The following is a 22109-nucleotide window of genomic DNA, read 5'->3' on the forward strand; positions in this document are numbered from 1 at the left end:
GAGAAGGCTCTATACCCCACACGCTTTTTATTCACCCTTGGAACACAAGGAAGTCTTGTGCCTTGCAAACGCAAGGGCCATGCAGGTACGTACGGCTTAAACAAGTCCACTGCATACGAAGGAGCCAGTCCATGAACAGTTTTATAGACCAGCAACAGAACGTTAAAATCCGATCTGGCAGAAACCAGAAGCCATTGAAGGGATGCCAGAATGGGTGCAATGTGGTCAAACTTTCTACTTTGTGTCAAAAGTCTGACAGCAGCATTCTGCACAAACTGAAGACCCAGAATGCTGGGCTACAGCAGACCAGAAAATAAAGCATTGCACTAATCCAATCTAGAAGAGATAAATACATGTACAACCCCTGGCAATAATTATGGAATCACCGGCCTCGGAGGATGTTCATTCAGTTGTTTAATTTTGTAGAAAAAAAGCAGATCACAGACATGACACAAAACTAAAGTCATTTCAAATGGCAACTTTCTGGTTTTAAGAAACACTATAAGAAATCAGGAAAAAAAATTGTGGCAGTCGGTAACGGTTACTTTTTTAGACCAAGCAGAGGGGAAAAAATATGGACTCACTCAATTCTGAGGAATAAATTAAGGAATCACCCTGTAAATTTTCATCCCCCAAAACTAACACCTGTATCAAATCAGATCTGCTTGTTAGTCTGCATCTAAAAAGGAGTGATCACACCTTGGAGAGCTGTTGCACCAAGTGGACTGACATGAATCATGGCTCCAACACGAGAGATGTCAGTTGAAACAAAGGAGAGGATTATCAAACTCTTAAGAGGGTAAATCATCACACAATGTTGCAAAAGATGTTGGTTGTTCACAGTCAGCTGTGTCTAAACTCTGGACCAAATACAAACAACTAGGTTGTTAAAGGCAAACATACTGGTAGACCAAGGAAGACATCAAAGCGTCAAGACAGAAAACTTAAAGCAATATGTCTCAAAAATCGAAAATGCACAACAAAACAAATGAGGAACGAATGGGAGGAAACTGGAGTCAACGTCTGTGACCGAACTGTAAGAAACCGCCTAAAGGAAATGGGATTTACATACAGAAAAGCTAAACAAAAGCCATCATTAACACCTAAACAGAAAAAAAACAAGGTTACAATGGGCTAAGGAAAAGCGATCGTGGACTGTGGATGACTGGATGAAAGTCATATTCAGTGATGAATCTCGAATCTGCATTGGACAAGGTGATGATGCTGGAACTTTTGTTTGGTGCCGTTCCAATGAGATTTATAAAGATGACTGCCTGAAGAGAACATTTAAATTTCCACAGTCATTGATGATATGGGGCTGCATGTCAGGTAAAGGAACTGGGGAGATGGCTGTCATTACATCATCAATAAATGCACAAGTTTACGTTGATATTTTGGACACTTTTCTTATCTCATCAATTGAAAGGATGTTTGGGGATGATTCATTTTTCAAGATGATAATGCATCTTGCCATAGAGTAAAAACTATGAAAACATTCCTTGCAAAAAGAAACATAGGGTCAATGTCATGGCCTGCAAATAGTCCGGATCTTAATCCAATTGAAAATCTTTGATGGAAGTTGAAGAAAATGGTCCATGACAAGGCTCCAACCTGCAAAGCTGATCTGGCAACAGCAATCAGAGAAAGTTGGAGCCAGATTGATGAAGAGTACTGTTTGTCACTCATTAAGTCCATGCCTCAGAGACTGCAAGCTGTTATAAAAGCCAGAGGTGGTGCAACAAAATAGTAGTGATGTGTTGGAGCGTTCTTTTGTTTTTCATGATTCCATAATTTTTTCCTCAGAATTGAGTGAGTCCATATTTTTTTCCCTCTGCTTGGTCTAAAAAAGTAACCGTTACTGACTGCCACAATTATTTTTTCTTGATTTCTTATAGTGTTTCTTAAAGCCAGAAAGTTGCCATTTGAAATGACTTTAGTTTTGTGTCATGTCTGTGATCTGCTTTTTTCCTACAAAATTAAACAACTGAATGAACATCCTCCGAGGCCGGTGATTCCATCATTTTTGCCAGGGGTTGTATCAAAGTCTCAGCATTGGCCACTGACTGGATGGGACGAATCTTCACTATGTTTTGCAGATGGAAGAAGGCAGTCCTTGTAATATCTCTAATGTAGAGGTCAAAGGACAACGTAGGATCAAAAAGGACCCCAAGATTCCTCACTTTGTCCGTATGATGTATAACACACGAACCCAAACTAAGCACCAGCTGGTCAAATTGATGAAGATGTCTGGCTGGACCAAGAACAATCATTTCAGTCTTATCAGAGTTTAAGAGTAGGAAGTTACTAGACAACCAACTTCTCACTGATACAAGGCAATCTTCTGAGGATTTTATATGGTTAAGATTAGCAGCAGTTATCGTCATGTACAATTGATTATCATCAGCACAGCAATGAAAGGCAATCCTATAATGCCACAGAATATGCCCAAGGGGCACTATATAAAGTGAGAAAAGCAAGGGGCCTAACACAGACCCCTGTGGAACCCCAAATTTCATGTCACCAAGGCCAGAGGTAGTGTTATTATACACAACACAATGAGAATGACTGGGCAGGTAAGACGTCAACCAAGCAAGGACACTTCCAGTAATCCCAAAATAATTTTCCAACATATCAAGTAAAACACGATGATCCACAGTATCAAACGCAGCACTAAGATCTAAAGGCACCAAAAGCATAGTGGTGTCCGAATCCATTGCGCACAGAAAATCATTCGCTACTCTAGTAAACGCTGTCTCTGTGGAGTAATGCTTTCTAAAAGCAGACTGCAGTGGCTCAAAGAGATTATTCTCAGTAAGATAGTCCACGAGCTGCTGTAACTCTAACTCTAACAATGACAGATTTGATATCGGCCTATAATTATTCAATACACCAGGGTCAAGACTAGATTTCTTAAGCAATGGTTTAATCACTGCAGATTTAAAACACCTAGGAACAGATCCAGAGGTTAATGACAGATTAACAATTTCCAGCACAGTCGGCCCAAGAATGGGCCATAGGTCCTTAAACAGCTTTGTTGGTATAGGATCAGAGAAGCAGGTTGTGCTTTTTGTAGACATCACACCTTGGGTATCGGGTTGCTTCCTGTGCCTCCGTGGGGAAGGGGTGTGTGTGTGTGGGGGGGGGGCGTTCCTGGTGGTTCGTCGGACTGCTCTGGTGGCTGCCCTTCCTGGCCCCTGTGCCCTTCTGCTGCCCTTTATCTCCTGGTTTCGCCTGTGGCCCTGCGTCCTGGACCCGTTTCTGTCGTTGTGTGTGCTTTGCCGTATGGCTTCTGATGTGCCAGAGTGGTCCACATCATATGGTAATGTTCTTTTTTTTTCCCTTGTTTGCATATACAGTAATGGTAAATGCCACACTGGCAGAACCATTTATGAACATTAATACACATATATGCAATTTATTCTTGCAAGACAGAAGGTAGGTAGTGAATGTGAGCCCCATCCACCCTTCCCGATCAGCCTACAGCATCCTACTCAAAGCCAACCGACAACTTCTATCAGGAAGGGCCGACCACCAAAACAACACAAAGACAGACAAATGGTAAATGGACTGCATTTATATAGCGCTTTTCCATCTGCATCAGACGCTCAAAGCGCTTTACAATTATGCCTCACATTCACCCCGATGTCAGGGTGCTGCCATACAAGGCGCTCACTACACACCGGGAGCAACAGGAGATTAAAGGCCTTGCCCAAGGGCCCTTAGTGATTTTCCAGTCAGGCAGGGATTTGAACTCATGATCTTCTGGACTCAAACCCAACACCTTAACCACTAGACCATCACCCCCCCCAACAACGAAAGACAAGTGGTGAAGGCGGTAATTGAAGCAAGACGCTGAGGAGACTGGGCACCAACCATAAAACATACCAGGACAAACAACCACACACGAACAAACAGTGACAGCATCAGTCTGTTGTCTAATTAGTGAGCATCCATACCCTAATCTAGGACACCAGAGTCTTGATCCCCTTGAGATCACCCAGAACCGAACTGTGGTGACGGCCACAAACACCTGACCATCCACACACAGAGAACCAGATCACAGCTAAATATCCGATCACTACTGTGGCTGGTGTGTTGGGCCAAGACAAAAATACAGAACCTTACCATTGACATGGACCACTCCGGCATGTCAGAAGCCATACGGCCAGCTGCGAGCAACGACACAATGGGTCCGGGACGCATGGCCCCAGGAGAAACCAGGAGAAAAAGGGCAGCGTAAGGGCACAGGGGCCAGGAAGGGCAGTCCCCAGCACCGCTGGCCCATTCCCATTGTAGTTTGTCGGACTGCCCCAGTGGCTCTGGTGGCTGCCCTTCCTGGCACCTGTGTCGTTCTGCTGCCCTTTTTCTTCTGGTTTCTCCTGGGGCCCTGCGTCCTGGACCCGTTTCTGTCATCGTGTGAGCTCTGCCATATGGCTTCTGACGTGACAGAGTGGTCCATGTCATATGGTCAGGTTCTGTACATTTGTCTTGGCCCAACACATCAGCACAGTAGTGATCAGATTTTTAGCTGTGATCTGGGTCTCTGTGCGTGGATGGTTATCAGTGGTGGGCACAGATAACCAAAAAATTTACTTCGATAACAGATAATCAGATAACTGAAAAGATATCTTTGATAAAGATAAAACGATAAACCACCCAAAAATGTATCGGAAGTTATAGATAACCGATAACAGATAAATTCCAATATTGTCTCTGGTACATTTGCAACTACTAATAAACTGAATTTGAGTTTTAACACCACAATAACATTAATACCGATAGAAAAACTCCATTAATGTCAATTCTGTCATTTGTACAATGTTAAAATATAACGTATATCTTTGAATGTTGAATAATGCACTAATTATGAGGTTTTGTAACAAACACAGACAGATCGCAAAGGATTCTGGGTAAAATGTTCCTCTGCTAAACACTGATTGGTTCAGTCATTCATTATATAAACCAACACGTTAATGTGACGTGTGTCGTGTGTTGGTGTTTACAGATAAATGTGCTTTTGTAAAATATTCCATTTTTTATTTGTAAAAACAGGCATTTTTATGGAGCCCTGGAAGTGTCATCGCAAAATGTTTTGCATGTGGAGAGAATGTGCGCACGTTTTATTAGTGCCGTGCGCACGTTTGATGATGTTGTAAAACGTGCATTCAATATTGTCTTGACACATAAATTTTGGCTTTACACTGTGCGAGTTTTGGCCCTTTTTCAGATGATTTTTCATTCGTGCGAGAATTTTTTGGACCGAGTTTCAGGTTAATTGCGCGTCCTGCATCGTGTAGTGTACATGGAGTAACAAGCTGCGTTTAACATCTCACGACCACCTCCTGATCGCCAATCGTATGGTCGAATGAAAATCAAACCTGTTTGATATTATTGTGGTCGGCCATCATGAGGGTTTCCTGCTGCTGAAGATCTACAAGCATCCAACCGCTCGCACTGTGCCTGTGCAAACACCACAGAGCTGTCTTGTAATGTTTTTTGTTGTTGTTGTTTTTAAAATTAATTTGTAAAAAAAAAAAAAAAAAAAAAAAAAAGCCATTTGCAAAGCCAAAAAGTTGATTTGACAACCATCTGATATAACCGGGGTCAAAATAAATAGAACACTGCCATCTACTGGTGCCCAGATGCTTAGTACTTAGGGCGAATACTGCCATGAACACTACTGGCCAGTAGATGGCAGTAGAGGCCTGAAAAAATTGCCAAAACAAAATCCCAGATAATCCGTGTCTGCTACATTTAAGATGCGTGGAATTTAACAAACGCAAATACAATAACAACGTCTGTAAACGCAGAGAATATATTCACGAGAGTTTCAGGCACTAGAGTTTAATGCTGTTGTCCGTGGAGCCTGAACAGTGTCTGAAATGCATTTGTCATGTCGTGAACGTACTGAGATTACCCTATCCTACCCATAATGCACTGCTGGGCACAGCATGTGCTCACAAAACCTTAAAAATTAGCACATTACTTTAAAACTAAAACATATATCTGATATTTTCACTTTATAAAACTTCAGACATGACCGTAATTTTAAATAACTTGTCCAAAATTAGTTTGGTTAAAATTTGAACCATAAGTTAAAAATGTATGCCTCTGGATGACTTGGGTGATATTGCCAGCGTATCAGTATGGTCTTTCGAAAGTCTCGTCTTTCGTTCTTGTCTGTCTTCGTGTTTTGGTTGTCAGCCTTTCCTGATAGAAGTTGTTGGTTGGCTTTGAGTAGGATGGTGTAGGCTGATCGGGAAGGGCGGATGGGTGTCACACACACCACATTCACTCACACACTACATACAGTAGTGTTCAGAATAATAGTAGTGCTATGTGACTAAAAAGATTAATCCGGGTTTAGATGGGAAACAAGGTACCAGTAGATTCAGTAGATTCTCACAAATCCAACAAGACCAAGCATTCATGATATGCACACTCTTAAGGCTATGAAAAAAAAAAATTAGAAAAGGGGGTGTTCACAATAATAGTAGTGTGGCATTCAGTCAGTGACTTCGTCAATTTTGTGGAACAAACAGGTGTGAATCAGGTGTCCCCTATTTAAGGATGAAGCCAGCACCTGTTGAACATGCTTTTCTCTTTGAAAGCCTGAGGAAAATGGGACGTTCAAGACATTGTTCAGAAGAACAGCGTAGTTTGATTAAAAAGTTGATTGGAGAGGGGAAAACTTATACGCAGGTGCAAAAAATTATAGGGTGTTCATCTACAATGATCTCCAATGCTTTAAAATGGACAAAAAAAAAAAAAAAGAAAACAGACGCGTGGCAGAAAACGGAAAACAACCATCAAAATGGATAGAAGAATAACAGAATGGCAAAGGCTCACACATTGATCAGCTCCAGGATGATCAAAGACAGTCTGGAGTTACCTGTAAGTGCTGTGACAGTTAGAAGATGCCTGTGTGAAGCTAATTTATTTGCAAGAATCCCCCGCAAAGTCCCTCTGTTAAATAAAAGACGTGCAGAAGAGGTTACAATTTACCAAAGAATACATCAACTGGCCTAAAGAGAAATGGAGGAATATTTTGTGGACTGATGAGAGTAAAATTGTTCTTTTTGGGTCCAAGGGCCGCAGACAGTTTGTGAGACGACCCCCAAACTCTGAATTCAAGCCACAGTTCACAGTGAAGACAGTGAAGCATGATGGTGCAAGCATCATGATATGGGCATGTTTCTCCTACTATGGTGTTGGGCCTATATATCGCATACCAGGTATCATGGATCAGTTTGGATATGTCAAAATACTTGAAGAGCTCATGCTGCCTTATGCTGAAGAGGACATGCCCTTGAAATGGGTGTTTCAACAAGACAATGACCCCAAGCACACTAGTAAACCAGCAAAATCTTGGTTCCAAACCAACAAAATTAATGCCTCGAAGAAATCATGAAAAACTGTGGTTATACAACTAAATACTAGTTTAGTGATTCACAGGATTGATAAAAAAGCAGTTTGAACATAATAGTTTTGAGTTTGTAGCGTCAATCAATCAATCAATCAATTTTTTTTATATAGCGCCAAATCACAACAAACAGTTGCCCCAAGGCGCTTTATATTGTAAGGCAAGGCCATACAATAATTATGTAAAACCCCAACGGTCAAAACGACCCCCTGTGAGCAAGCACTTGGCTACAGTGGGAAGGAAAAACTCCCTTTTAACAGGAAGAAACCTCCAGCAGAACCAGGCTCAGGGAGGGGCAGTCTTCTGCTGGGACTGGTTGGGGCTGAGGGAGAGAACCAGGAAAAAGACATGCTGTGGAGGGGAGCAGAGATCGATCACTAATGATTAAATGCAGAGTGGTGCATACAGAGCAAAAAGAAAAACGTCAACAGCAGATGCTACTATTATTGTGAACAACCCCTTTTCTACTTTTTTTACTAATAGGCCAATTTCATAGCCTTAAGAGTGTGCATATCATGAATGCTTGGTCTTGTTGGATTTGTGAGAATCTACTGAATCTACTGGTACCTTGTTTCCCATGTAACAATAAGAAATATACTCAAAACCTGGATTCATCTTTTTAGTCACAAAGCACTACTATTATTCTGAACACTACTGTAAGAGTAACCACTCCTAAGATAATGTAATGAATTAAAATTCACATCAGTTACACTGAAAAACTAACAGAAGTATTAAAGAATTGGAGGTGGGGGAGTTGACCTAGCTAATGCAAGATAACCACTAGCGAAAATGCTAGATTTACACAGGAGTAAAATAATGACCTAAAATTCACAGCAGTTACACTGAAAAACTAATGGAAGTATTAGTCCGGTAAAAACAGTAATGAAGTAACGGGGGTCATTGACGCAGCTAACGCGAGCTAACCGCCAGCGATTCACAACAGGACTGTAGTTAAATAAGATTCAGGGTAGATACACTTCAAAACCAAAAAAAGTGTTTAACAGAAATAAAAGTATACAATTCAACAGAAGTTGCCAGATCTGTGAGCTAGCGTGTGACATGTCCTTTAGGAAAGGGGAAAAAACAAACAAACAACAAAGCCCCTCTACTTAAAGCCCCTCTGGCTTAAACACAGCGTATGAGATCCAAATCACACCACCGGGGATCCTAATCACAGAACAGGAAAAAATGAAGAAAAAAAAAAAACGATGGAAATAAAAACGCCAAAAAAAAAAAGTTATTTAAAGTTGAGCTTTTGTGGTGTCTGAAAAAAGCTGTAGCTTTATTTGGTAAAAATAAAAAAAGACTGAACCATTTACAAATTAAAGTGTTCCCTCAGATCAACTGTGCTAAAAGGCTAAGCTAACGTTAGCCGATCATTAAACCTTCACAGTTCAGTAAACGTCACGTTTCATTTCATTCTTCCTGTTAAAAGGGAGTTTTTCCTTCCCACTGTTGCCAAGTGCTTGCTCATAGGGGGTCGTTTTGACCGTTGGGGTTTTTCATAATTATTGTATGGCCTTGCCTTACAATATGGAGCGCCTTGGGGCAACTGTTTGTTGTGATTTGGCGCTATATAAGAAAAAAGTTGATTGATTGATTGATTTTACATTATTCTCACCTCAGTAAAGCTGCAGAACTAAACTCCGTTGGTCAAACTGGGACTTCACATATATCCAAAAAGTGGGAGATTTCAGACTGAGTGGGTTTGTTCCATCACCCCGGCGGCCTGGATCGCTCTGCCCAGTGATGATGCCTGAAGGCCGGCTTCTCCGTGTGGGTCGGCCCGCTGTCGCGGTTCGATCGATATCCCACCAAGTCGTCAGTCCTCCGTCAGTCGGCGTCACTCCGAAAAGTAGCTGAAAAAAGCTTCTCCCAGCAGGGTGATGGAGAATCGTTCTACTGCTGTTTTTTAAAGGTTTTTGTGGTTCAGGCGACGCAAATTCAAGACGGTGATCGCTGAACTTTTTTCAGGTTGTGGAAACAGCCAGAGTGTGACGTGGCAATCTCCGCCCCTTGCCGCTTCCGAAGCGAAGCAACTGACGTCCCGACGCGTTGGAAACACATCGGCCTGGCGTTACGACACGTTGGAAAGCTTTGACGCATCGGCCTGATGTGTTGAGTGTGAAGGGCCCTTAAGACTCAAAATGAATAATTTGGCTTAAGAAAATTGAAAAGAGCAAGACTCGGTGAATAAATACTTTGGATTAAGACTTATTGCACTCCTCAAAATTGCGCTCATATTAGATTGTCCTAATTGTTATGAACGATCGGGAGATACATAAGTAATAAGATGTTGATGACTAAGTGTTATTGTTATTAGTCCAAACCTTACTACAGAGGGGCCCTATTTGGGACAGTTCCCTCCACCCACAGTTGTAGTGTGGGGGGGTGGCCTGCTTTTGGAAGTCAGACAGTTATTTAGGTGATGTTCTTTTGTTCTTTTGAAGTCTTTCAGAAAGCGCTGTAACTAGGTTTAAGAATATGATTCCTTCTTTATGTTCTCTAATGCCATATACCAACACAGTGCAGAGTAGCTACCTAAACTCTGTAAGTGAGATAGAGTATCTCATCAGTAGTTTTACATCCTCATTGAAGACAACTTTGGATGCTGTAGCTCCTCTGAAAAAGAGAGCTTTAAATCAGAAGTGCCTGACTCCGTGGTGTAACTCACAAACTCACAGCTTAAAGCAGATAACCCGTAAGTTGTAGAGGAAATGGCGTCTCACTAATTTAGAAGATCTTCACTTAGCCTGGAAAAAGAGTCTGTTGCTCTATAAAAAAGCCCTCCGTAAAGCTAGGACATCTTTCTACTCATCACTAATTGAAGAAAATAAGAACAACCCCAGGTTTCTTTTCAGCACTGTAGCCAGGCTGACAAAGAGTCAGAGCTCTATTGAGCTGAGTATTCCATTAACTTTAACTAGTAATGACTTCATGACTTTCTTTGCTAACAAAATTTTAACTATTAGAGAAAAAATTACTCATAACCATCCCAAAGACATATCGTTATCTTTGGCTGCTTTCAGTGATGCCGGTATTTGGTTAGACTCATTCTCTCCGATTGTTCTGTCTGAGTTATTTTCATTAGTTACTTCATCCAAACCATCAACATGTTTATTAGACCCCATTCCTACCAGGCTGCTCAAGGAAGCCCTACCATTATTTAATGCTTCGATCTTAAATATGATCAATCTATCTTTGTTAGTTGGCTATGTACCACAGGCTTTTAAGGTGGCAGTAATTAAACCATTACTTAAAAAGCCATCACTTGACCCAGCTATCTTAGCTAATTATAGGCCAATCTCCAACCTTCCTTTTCTCTCAAAAATTCTTGAAAGGGTAGTTGTAAAACAGCTAACTGATCATTTGCAGAGGAATGGTCTATTTGAAGAGTTTCAGTCAGGTTTTAGAATTAATCATAGTACAGAAACAGCATTAGTGAAGGTTACAAATGATCTTCTTATGGCCTCGGACAGTGGACTCATCTCTGTGCTTGTTCTGTTAGACCTCAGTGCTGCTTTCGATACTGTTGACCATAAAATTTTATTACAGAGATTAGAGCATGCCATAGGTATTAAAGGCACTGCGCTGCGGTGGTTTGAATCATATTTGTCTAATAGATTACAATTTGTTCATGTACATGGGGAATCTGCTTCACAGACTAGGGTTAATTATGGAGTTCCACAAGGTTCTGTGCTAGGACCAATTTTATTCACTTTATACATGCTTCCCTTAGGTAGTATTATTAGACGGTATTGCTTAAATTTTCATTGTTATGCAGATGATACCCAGCTTTATCTATCCATGAAGCCAGAGGACACACACCAATTAGCTAAACTGCAGGATTGTCTTACAGACATAAAGACATGGATGACCTCTAATTTCCTGCTTTTAAACTCAGATAAAACTGAAGTTATTGTACTTGGCCCCACAAATCTTAGAAACATGGTGTCTAACCAGATCCTTACTCTGGATGGCATTGCCCTGGCCTCTAGTATTACTGTGAGAAATCTTGGAGTCATTTTTGATCAGGATATGTCATTCAAAGCGCATATTAAACAAATATGTAGGACTGCTTTTTTGCATTTACGCAATATCTCTAAAATCAGAAAGGTCTTGTCTCAGAGTGATGCTGAAAAACTAATTCATGCATTTATTTCCTCTAGGCTGGACTATTATAATTCATTATTATCAGGTTGTCCTAAAAGTTCCCTGAAAAGCCTTCAGTTAATTCAGAATGCTGCAGCTAGAGTACTGACAGGGACTAGAAGGAGAGAGCATATCTCACCCATATTGGCCTCTCTTCATTGGCTTTCTGTTAATTCTAGAATAGAATTTAAAATTCTTCTTCTTACTTATAAGGTTTTGAATAATCAGGTCCCATCTTATCTTAGGGACCTCGTAGTACCATATCACCCCAATAGAGCGCTTCGCTCTCAGACTGCAGGCTTACTTGTAGTTCCTAGGGTTTGTAAGAGTAGAATGGGAGGCAGAGCCTTCAGCTTTCAGGCTCCTCTCCTGTGGAACCAGCTCCCAATTCAGATCAGGGAGACAGACACCCTCTCTACTTTTAAGATTAGGCTTAAAACTTTCCTTTTTGCAAAAGCTTATAGTTAGGGCTGGATCAGGGTGACCCTGAACCATCCCTTAGTTATGCTGCTATAGACTTAGACTGCTGGGGGGTTCCCATGATGCACTGTTTCTTTCTCTTTTTGCTCTGTATGCACCACTCTGCATTTAATCATTAGTGATCGATCTCTGCTCCCCTCCACAGCATGTCTTTTTCCTGGTTCTCTCCCTCAGCCCCAACCAGTCCCAGCAGAAGACTGCCCCTCCCTGAGCCTGGTTCTGCTGGAGGTTTCTTCCTGTTAAAAGGGAGTTTTTCCTTCCCACTGTAGCCAAGTGCTTGCTCACAGGGGGTCGTTTTGACCATTGGGGTTTTACATAATTATTGTATGGCCTTGCCTTACAATATAAAGCGCCTTGGGGCAACTGTTTGTTGTGATTTGGCGCTATATAAAAAAAACTGATTGATTGATTGATCAAGACCTTAGAGCTGTTAGTGGTTGTTATGTCTATCGTATGGTTTCAGGGGAAATATGGCGGTTTTGTTGTTAAACTAAGGGGATACAGTGAAAATACATCAAACTAAATGACTCAAGGTCATGGACTTAAGTTGATGTCTCAAAATGTTAATGGTCTTGGAAATCAGATTAAAAGAGCCAAAGTAATGACAAAATTAAAAAAAGAAAAGATGCACATTACATTTTTGGAAGAAACACATTGAACAACACAAGAACACAAGAAACTAAAGGGATTTGGTTATAAACATACATATTATAGTTCATACAGGGTAACCACAAAAGAGGGGCAGCAGTCTTGATATCAAACTAAGTTAAATTTGAAAATCTGAAAGAAATAAAAAACAAAGAGGGGAGATATATCATACTAAAGGGTAAAGTGGAAAATAATCTAATGACACCAGTGAATATTTATGTCCCACCTGAAAGTAACAAACATTTTTTAAGTACCTATTTGAAGTTATTGCAATGGAAGCTGGGGGAATCTGTATATGTGGAGGGGATCTGAATGTGATACTAAATCACAATCTGGACACAACGAGAAAAAAGAAGACTAAAAATCATTTAACAAAACTCCTCAGTATATTCTGTGCAGAACTGGGACTGGTGGACATCTGGAGAAACCTGCACCCTCGAGAGAACGATTATACACATTATTCGATCCCACATCCCGTCCACTCTAGGATAGACTATTTCTTCACACAGAAAGCAGATTGCTATAGGGTGACAGATTCTAAAATTGGGGTAGCTGATGTTTTGGACCATAGTGCAATATATTTATCTATTCAAATTGAAAGTAAAAAGAAGTACACAATGTGGCAACTAAATGTGGGGATACTGAATGATAAAACAGTCGAGGACATTAAATCTGAAATTGAGAGATTTCTAAAAGAATGATAATGGTATGATGGATCCTTCAATACTGTGGGACTCTCAAAGCAGTAATACGAGACAGGTTAATTGTGAGGATGACATATATGAAGAAAATCAGAATGGAAACGTATAAGAAGTTAATCTCAGATTTGAAAGAATCAGAACAGATATATGACAAAATAAGGATCAGAAAATTTACGAACAAATACAAGATTTGAAGAGACACATGGATGAGATATTGGGTCAAGAGGTAGAGAAAAAAGCAAGATCCACAAAACAGGCATATGAAGTGGGCCCTAAAACCACTAAATTACTTGTCCGGAGATCATGAAAACAGCAGACTGATAATACAATCCATAAAATAAAAGATCCTACATACATGTCAACCTATACGGATTGTCCGTAAATTATACAGATTTTTCTGAGTTTCAGAGTCATACGGACGTACAAATAAAGTCTTACAGATATTCAGGGTTTTCTGTTGTAAATTTTCTTAACTCCGCGGACTTTCAGCCAGCCATCCACCATCTTTGTACTCCTCATAGAAGCTGTGCGATGACATGCGCAATGTGAGTGTCCAATTGGAATTGGTTCACCGTCACATGGTTTTCCAATAGCCAATCGTAGGACAGAGCAGTCTCAGATGGTAGGGCCAAAGATTGTTAGGAGCAGTGATCTGTTACTCTGTGAGTTCTTGTTTATGTAAAAATAGAACAGCTGTGTGACACTATATTCATGGGAAATATATTGAGTTTGTACAAAATACCTACAATGTACTTGTAGACATTGATTTTGTTGACAGCAAGCAATTTTACTGTGGAGCAAGAGGATTTAACTGTGGAGGACTTCCACCATAAAAGAGCCCATGGAGATCCCTGGTGTTAGTTATTAATATGTGGACAAAACCCCAGTTATGTGATTATGCGGTTGGGTGTACTGTAATAAAACTGATTTTGGTGCAATTTGGAGGTTATAAGGATTTTGTGTTGATTTTATGGATTTTATCACTTGGTTATACAGGTGGACCCTCAAAGGGGTTGACGTGTATGATCCTAATACAAACAAATTGACGACCAAGCCAAAAGAAATAGAATACGTATATGTTCAGAGAGTACTATAAAGAATTATATACACAAACATTGACGGTAGATACTACATTAAAGTAGACCTGCATTGAAATAAATGCAGTCAGATCTTTGGACCAAAAAATGACTTATATTTACACATAAGATCCTTCTGAATGTTGTAAAGTAAATCTGCAAACCCAGATCTGTCATTCAACGGAGAAATCTTTGTTTAAAAATGACAAATTTACAGCTAAAATTTAGCTCTCCGCAAAACTGTCGTCACATCCGGGATGCTGCCGAGACGTCAGAAAGAAGACCCTATCCCAGCATGCGTTGCGCGCGCCAACTGTAATTTATGGATTTACGTCAGTTTGCATCTCTTACAAAAGCACCTTTTTATTGTCTTATACAGAAGGATCGACTTTTTTTCAAACTTCATATTGTCTTGCGGTACGTTTGGTGAGTTCACATTTCTTTTATTGTTGCTTGAAAATGATTTTTGGGGACTTTTTCATATGGCCGTTTGATTGAGTGGTGTCGCATTGAAAATCTACTGTCTTTAGCCTCCGGTGTTACTGTCGCGGGGTACGGATGCCGGACCCGCAAAGAATTCAAGTCATTAAAAAGATATAAACCTCTCTCAGCGGCAACGGAGCTCTGCGGCTCCGATTACCAAGACCGTGCAGCGCTGCGGATTTTGCCGCAAGAAGTCTGTCCTTGCGGGCCACAGGTGTCACCGGCCGCTCCGCATCAAAACAGCGAGCTTAGTCCCTGGACTTGTTGCCAAGTTGGCCACACCTCCATTCAGTAGACAGGGAGGTGGTGCCTGCTGCACAGCAGACACGAGGGCGGTGTGAGTGTCCCGCTGCGGCGTTTACCGAGCCCACAGACTCAGTAAGTGCATCGGAGGCAGTGAGAGCAAGGCGTCGGAGAAGAACGTCGCTCGATGTCGATCTGAGCATGCAGAGCTGTATCTCGCATTCATTGCAGCTTACTTTTGGATGTTGAAACCAGGACGTGTATAACAGTAACATTACTAACAGGTAAAATCAATTTCAATGCGGGATTGGACTGAAGGCACGAGCGCTCTGTCTTATCTCTTATGTCACTGCAATGACCCGGATGTACAGACAGTTTTCGCAGAGGGTCAAGATAAGATAAGATATTTACAGCAGAAATATCACTGAAGGAGATAAAGAAAGCAATAGATAGTTTAAAAACAAATAAAGCCCGGGTCGTGATGGCTTTCCAGTAGAGTGGTATAAAATATTTCAAAATGACCTGAATCCACTTCTCTAGAGGACTTCAATTGGATTATGAAAGACGGTAAGATACCCCCATCATGGAAAGAAGCAATTATAAAGGAAAACAAAGAGAAGGAAAATTGTAATAACTACAGACCCATATCAATTCTAAACGTGGACTATAAATTATACACTTCAGTTATCTGTAAATGATTTGAAAAGTTCATGCCAGACTTAACTGATGAAGATCAAACAGGATTTACAGTGAGGAAAATAAGTATTTGAACACCCTGCGATTTTGCAAGTTCTCCCACTTAGAAGTCATGGAGGGGTCTGAAATTTTCATCTTAGGTGCATGTCCACTGTGAGAGACATAATCTAAAAAAAAAAAAAAAAAAATCCAGAAATCACAATGTATGATTTTTTTTTAATAATTTATTTGTATGTTACTGCTGCAAATAAGTATTTGAACACCTGTGAAAATCAATGTTAATATTTGGTACAGTAGCCTTTGTTTGCAATTACAGAGGTCAAACGTTTCCTGTAGTTTTTCACCAGGTTTTCACACACTGCAGCAGGGATTTTGGTCCACTCCTCCATACAGATCTTCTCTAGATCTTTCAGGTTTGGAGTTTCAGCTCCCTCCAAAGATTTTCTATTGAGTTCAGGTCTGCAGACTGGCCAGGCCACTCCAGGACCTTGAAATGCTTCTTACAGAGCCCCTCCTTAGTTGCCCTGGCTGTGTGTTTGCGGTCATTGTCATGCTGAAGACCCAGCCATGACCCATCTTCAATGCTCTTACTGAGGGAAGGAGGTTGTTTGCCAAAATCTCACCATACATGACCCCATCCATCCTCCCTTCAATACGGTGCAGTCGTCCTGTCCCCTTTGCAGAAGAGCACCCCCAGAGTATGATGTTTCCACCCCCATGCTTCACGGTTGGGATGGTTTTCTTGGGGTTGTTCTCATCCTCTAAACATGGTAAGTGGAGTTGATTCCAAAAAGCTCTATTTTGGTCTCATCTGACCACATGACCTTCTCCCATGCCTCCTCTGGATCATCCAGATGGTCACTGGTGAACTTCAAACGGGCCTGGATATGTGCTGGCTTGAGCAGGGGGACCTTGCTGCCCTGCAGGATTTTAAACCATGACAGCATCATGTGTTCCTAATGTAGTCTTTGTGACTGTGGTCCCAGCTCTCTTCAGGTCATTGACCAGGTCCTCCTGTGTAGTTCTGAGCTTTCTCAGAATCATCCTTACCCCACAAAGTGAGATCTTGCATAGAATCCCAGACCAAGGGAGATTGACAGTCATCTTGTGTTTCTTCCACTTTCTAATAAATAATCATAACAGTTGTCTTCTACCAAGCTGCTTGCCTGTTGTCCTGTAGTCCATCCCAGCCTTGTGCAGGTCTACAGTTCTGTCCCTGGTGTCCTTAGACAGCTCTTTGGTCTTGGCTATGGTGGACAGGTTGGAGTGTGATTGATTGAGTGTGTGAACAGGTGTCTTTTATACAGGTGACGAGTTCAAACAGGTGCAATTAATACAGGTAAAGAGTGCAGAATAAGAGGGCTTCTTAAAGAAATTTAACAGGTCTGTGAGAGACAGAATTCTTGCTGGTTGGTAGGTGATCAAATACTTATTTGCAGCAGTAACATACAAATAAATTATTAAAAAATAATAAATTGTGATTTCCGGATTTTTTTTTTTTTAGATTATGTCTCTACAGTGGACACCTAAGATGAAAATTTCAGACCCCTCCATGATTTCTAAGTGGGAGAACTTGCAAAACCACAGGGTGTTCAAATACTTATTTTCTTCACTGTATATCAGGCTGACAAACACAAGACAACATTAGAAGAATGCTACATGTCATACATAAAATTAAAAAGAAAGCTATAACGCAGCCATGATAAGCCTTGATGCAGGAAAGGCATTCAATAGAGTAAACTCGGAATTTTTTATACCAAACACTAGGAAAATTTGGCTTCACTGAAGAATCAATTAATTGTATCAAGGCAATTTATCAACAATCTACTGCAAGGGTAAAGGTGAATGGATCGTTATCTGAGAGATTTGTACTAGGGAGAGGAACGAGACAGGGATGTTGTCTCAGCCCCACATTGTTCACCATCTATATAGAACCACTGGTGCAAGCGATCCGTCAGGATATGGAAGTAAAGAGTGTAACTGTTGGGAATAGGGAACAAAAAATTGGCCTCTTTGTGGATGACGCGGTGTGATATTTAATGGATGTAGACACTTCCTTCCTGCGAATGATGGAAATTATAGAAAAATTCAATTATTATACAGGATATAAGTTAAATTTTGCAAAAACCCAGATTCTCTCATTTAATCACACCCCATCACTAGAAATCAAACATAAATACAGTGTCAAATGGGACTCAAAACAAATGAAATACTTAGGGGTATATATATAACCAAAAATATCTCAAATTTGTATGGAGCTAATTACAGCTATGTCAATCAAAATTTTAAAAAGGACATAGAACAATGGTCCACTTACCCAATGGATTTTAGTAGCAAGATAAATACATTGAAAATAAATATTTTGCCAAGGTTACTGTATATATTTTAATCCCTGCTAATAGAAATTCCACCAAAACAGTTCTTCGAATGGACTAAACTAGTATCTAGGTTTATTTGGGGAGGGAGGAAAGCCAGAGTTAAATACACTACGCTCCAATTGCCAAAGATTAAAGGTGGAATGGCATTTCCAAATTTTAAGATATACTATGCAGCTCAGCTTCGACCACTAGTTAACTGGTGTGATGAAAATTATATAGCAAGATGGAAAGATGTTGAGACATACATCCCTGACTGTCACATCCGAACACTCCTGGGAGAAAAAAACAATCCCTGGATATATCAGGAATTTGATTGATCCAATAACAATATTTACACTAGAAACGTGGTTTACTCTTACCAGACAACTTAAGTTTCAACTTAAATTGTCTGGTAAGAGACAAGTTTTGACCCCTTTTTCAAAAAGGGGCCAAAATTATTAAAATGGATAGCACTGGATAGTGAATTTAGGCCTCAGTTTTATGACTCAACATTTAAAGAATGGAAGAAAAATAGAATGACCACATTTTGTACTGCCACAGAGAATGGAGAACTCAGAAAATTTGAAGACTTAAAGAAAAGATTTGCACTTAAGAATCAAGACTTGTTTAGATATCTTCAACTGAGGAAATATTACAATAAAGAGGTGAAGAGGGCCACACCAGTGATAGAAGTGATGGGTAAAGCATACGATCAAAAAACATCCAGGCTTATATCAGTAATCTACCACAGCATAATGGAATGTCAGAATAAAACAACATTCTATATAAACACATAACATATTTTTTTATTATGCCAAATTTAAAAATTAAACAGTTATTAAAACAACCAACATGCTGGAGGCAATGTGGTCAAATAAATGCAAACCTTACACGTCTCCTGGTGTTGCCCCAAAATAGAACCGTTCTGGGATAACGCTGTGATAAATGATGTGCTTGGATACAGGATTCCCAAGGACTGCTCCACTCTGTATTTGGGAAATATAGGTAAAGTTGTACTGAAAGAGGACAATTATCTGGTAAAAATTCTTCTCATGGCTGGCAGAAAGGCCATAACAAGAAAGTGGCTTGCATCAGACCCACTGATACAAAAAGAATGGTTAGATATAGTACAGGAAATATGTATGATGGAAAAAAATGACTTAAGCCCCATTTACACATAGATGGTAAGAGCTCCTGGAAGCGTCCCGGAAGAGTTTTTTGGCTCCTCCGGGCCGGCTTAGGGATCAAACGCCGTTGTTAACGCTGGTGCTAGGGGGCGTGGCTTAGTTCCGGCTTCACCGGGAATCGTCGAAAAAATTATGTCGAATAATTCCGGGAGCGCTCCCGGAGAATTCGCGTGACGACAGAGACAACACGAACAACGGCGTTTGATACTTTTTAATCGCCGTTTCATCCTGTCCCTTCCTGTAGTGCCGCAGTGTACACTGCCGTTAATCGGCGGCTGGCGTTGTATCCCTAATCAATGGCGTATAAAATGGAGATAGAGCCCACATCGGCGTACACAACAGCGTTTTAACCGGCGACAGAGGCAGACAAAATGGCGGCGCTCGCAGACAGTATGCCGTTCTAACCTCCCGGTTAAAACGTATTCCAAACGGCCGATAGGCGGCGGTCAGTATAAAAACGCTAGCGCGCAGCATGCAGGCCTCTCACTCACAGCCAGCTCCAGATATTTTTGCAGAGAAGCTCCAGTATGCCTCCTAAAAGAAAGTTGGCAGTGGCAAGGACTTAAAGAAGAAGGAAACCAAGAGGTCTGGTTCAGAAGCAGAGGGGAGGCCTGTGGTGGAGATGGAGCAACACGTTGAGGAGGGGGAAAGGAAGGAGAAGAAAAGGCTGAGGATGATCTCCCTCCCCCTGCAGTGACAGAGGCATGTATTCCTGCTGCTTCAGCCTATTATACTCTGGGGGCGGTGCCTATATGCAAATGATCCTGGAGTAACGCAGGATTTGCCTGGATAAAAACCTGGGTATTAACCAGCGGTACACAGGGCATTATCGGCGGCAGCAGAACACCGCCGTTGTCACGCGCGTCTTAACTTGCGATTGTAAAGGATAGAACTGGGTGTTAACCCCCGTTGCCTGACATGTGCCGGATGCTACGGTGTCAAAACGCCGCTTTATTCGGTGGATTTAGCGGCGTTTTATCCACCTATTTGCGGATAGTACGGCGGTCAAAACACCGGCAAAATGCTCCACCCCTTTCCACCGCATAAACAGCCGAACTTCAGTCTACGTACCACCCGCCGACAAAACCGTCTATGTGTAAACTAGGCTTTATTGTTTAAGATTTTTTTAAAAAGATTATTTTAATAGGAAATAGTGCAAATGGATCAGTTATATAAACAAGACATTAGCATTTAAAATTTTTTTTGCTTATCTAAATGAAACTGAACTGAAACTGTAACCCCACCCCCCACCCCCCCACCATTGTGTGTGTGTGAATTTAGGCCACATGAGGACCACAGCTTTCAGCCAATTAATGGACAGCATCAGTTGATATATTTCAACTTATGAGAAAGTCTGTAAAAATCCCTTTTTAGCCGCATCATTGTTTAAGCCGCAGTGTTCAAAGCATGTGAAAAACGTAGCGGCTTATAGTCCGGAAATTACGATACTTTTAAGGGCTCAGACGGGATCAAAATATAAACTAGAGAATATTGAAGACGTTTGTTCAAACTTCTCCAGCGTAAGCATGCAGCGCCCCCTGTGGTTCTACCCCTGAATACACTTTACATAGAGCTGTGAAGCAGCTCTGTGGTCTGCACACATAACAGTCCTGGAGAGAGAACGGCTGTGTCCACCTTCAGAAGGTTGTGAATGTTGGTTTGAACTGTGGTCCTCCAGCTCTCACCCTCTTGTTTGGGTCTCTTTCCAACAGTAAGGTTCGGACGTTGGAGGAGGAACTGAAGAGTGTTGACCACTCACTGAAGAGTCTGCAGGTGTCTGAGGACAAGGTAGGAAGGTGCTGTCTGACCTCCTGAGACGTGTTAATCAAACCGCTGCTTCACAAAGAAGAGCTCCACATTTCTGACCTTTATTCAATTCAATTCAAATTTATTTATATAGCACATTTAAAACACAGCTGCAGCTGACCAAAGTGCTTCACAATAATAGCAATGCAAAAGTGTAAAATATTAAAGGAAAAGAATAAAATAAATAAATAAATTATCTAAAAATACAGATCAAAATAGCTGAGCAAAGCAAGGAGAAGAGATGAGTTTTCAGTCTGGACTTAAACTGTTTAGTGTTTCTTCTGCTTGATCTCAAACTGTGATCTGATTACAATCATTTACGAAGCTCTCCCAGAGAAGATAATGGGAGTGGCTATATGGTTGCCTAGCAACCTCTAAATACCAGAGTCAGGCTCGAAGGGATGCTGGAGAGACTCAGGAGGGAGCAGCGGCGCCTCTCCCAAGAAGGTTACAAGCAAGGAAGTGTTGATTCCACGTTGGTGTGGATCTGCTTTGAGCTTTCTTCTCCAATTCCAAATTCTTTGTTGCATTTATGTGAGTGAGTCTACATGCAGAATGTGAAAGCTAAAGGAGCAGGTGTGTCATGTAAATCTCACGTTTAAGAAGGTTCCTCAACTTCTCCGTAGAGTTTAAGTCGGGTGAGGAAGGTGGCCGTATCCATATTCTGTCATCTTTGAGACATTTGCTGGTTTGCCAAGCAGTGCAGGATTTGGCTCTGTGGGATGGAGATTTGTCCACCTGCATAAAAATCATGATCTTTTTCAGGGGACGTGATGATCTAGTGGTTAAGCGTTGGGCTTGAGACCAGAGGATCCTCTGTTCAAATCCCAGCCTGACCAGAAAATCACTAAGGGTCC

The 22109-nt window shown here is 41.1% G+C and overlaps 1 protein-coding gene across 2 annotated transcripts in view; it reads left to right on the top strand.

The window, feature by feature from the left end:
- LOC117505764 (tropomyosin alpha-4 chain-like) overlaps positions 1-22109 on the top strand; it is a 117917-nt gene that overhangs the window by 55345 nt on the left and 40463 nt on the right. For both annotated transcript variants that reach the window (XM_034165305.1, XM_034165306.1), the window contains exon 6: positions 21159-21234. In XM_034165305.1, the coding sequence (XP_034021196.1) occupies positions 21159-21234 (76 nt within the window). The remainder of the gene's footprint in view (positions 1-21158; positions 21235-22109) is intronic.

This window comes from Thalassophryne amazonica, unplaced genomic scaffold (genome assembly GCF_902500255.1).
Source record: "Thalassophryne amazonica unplaced genomic scaffold, fThaAma1.1, whole genome shotgun sequence".
NCBI lineage: Eukaryota > Metazoa > Chordata > Actinopteri > Batrachoidiformes > Batrachoididae > Thalassophryne > Thalassophryne amazonica.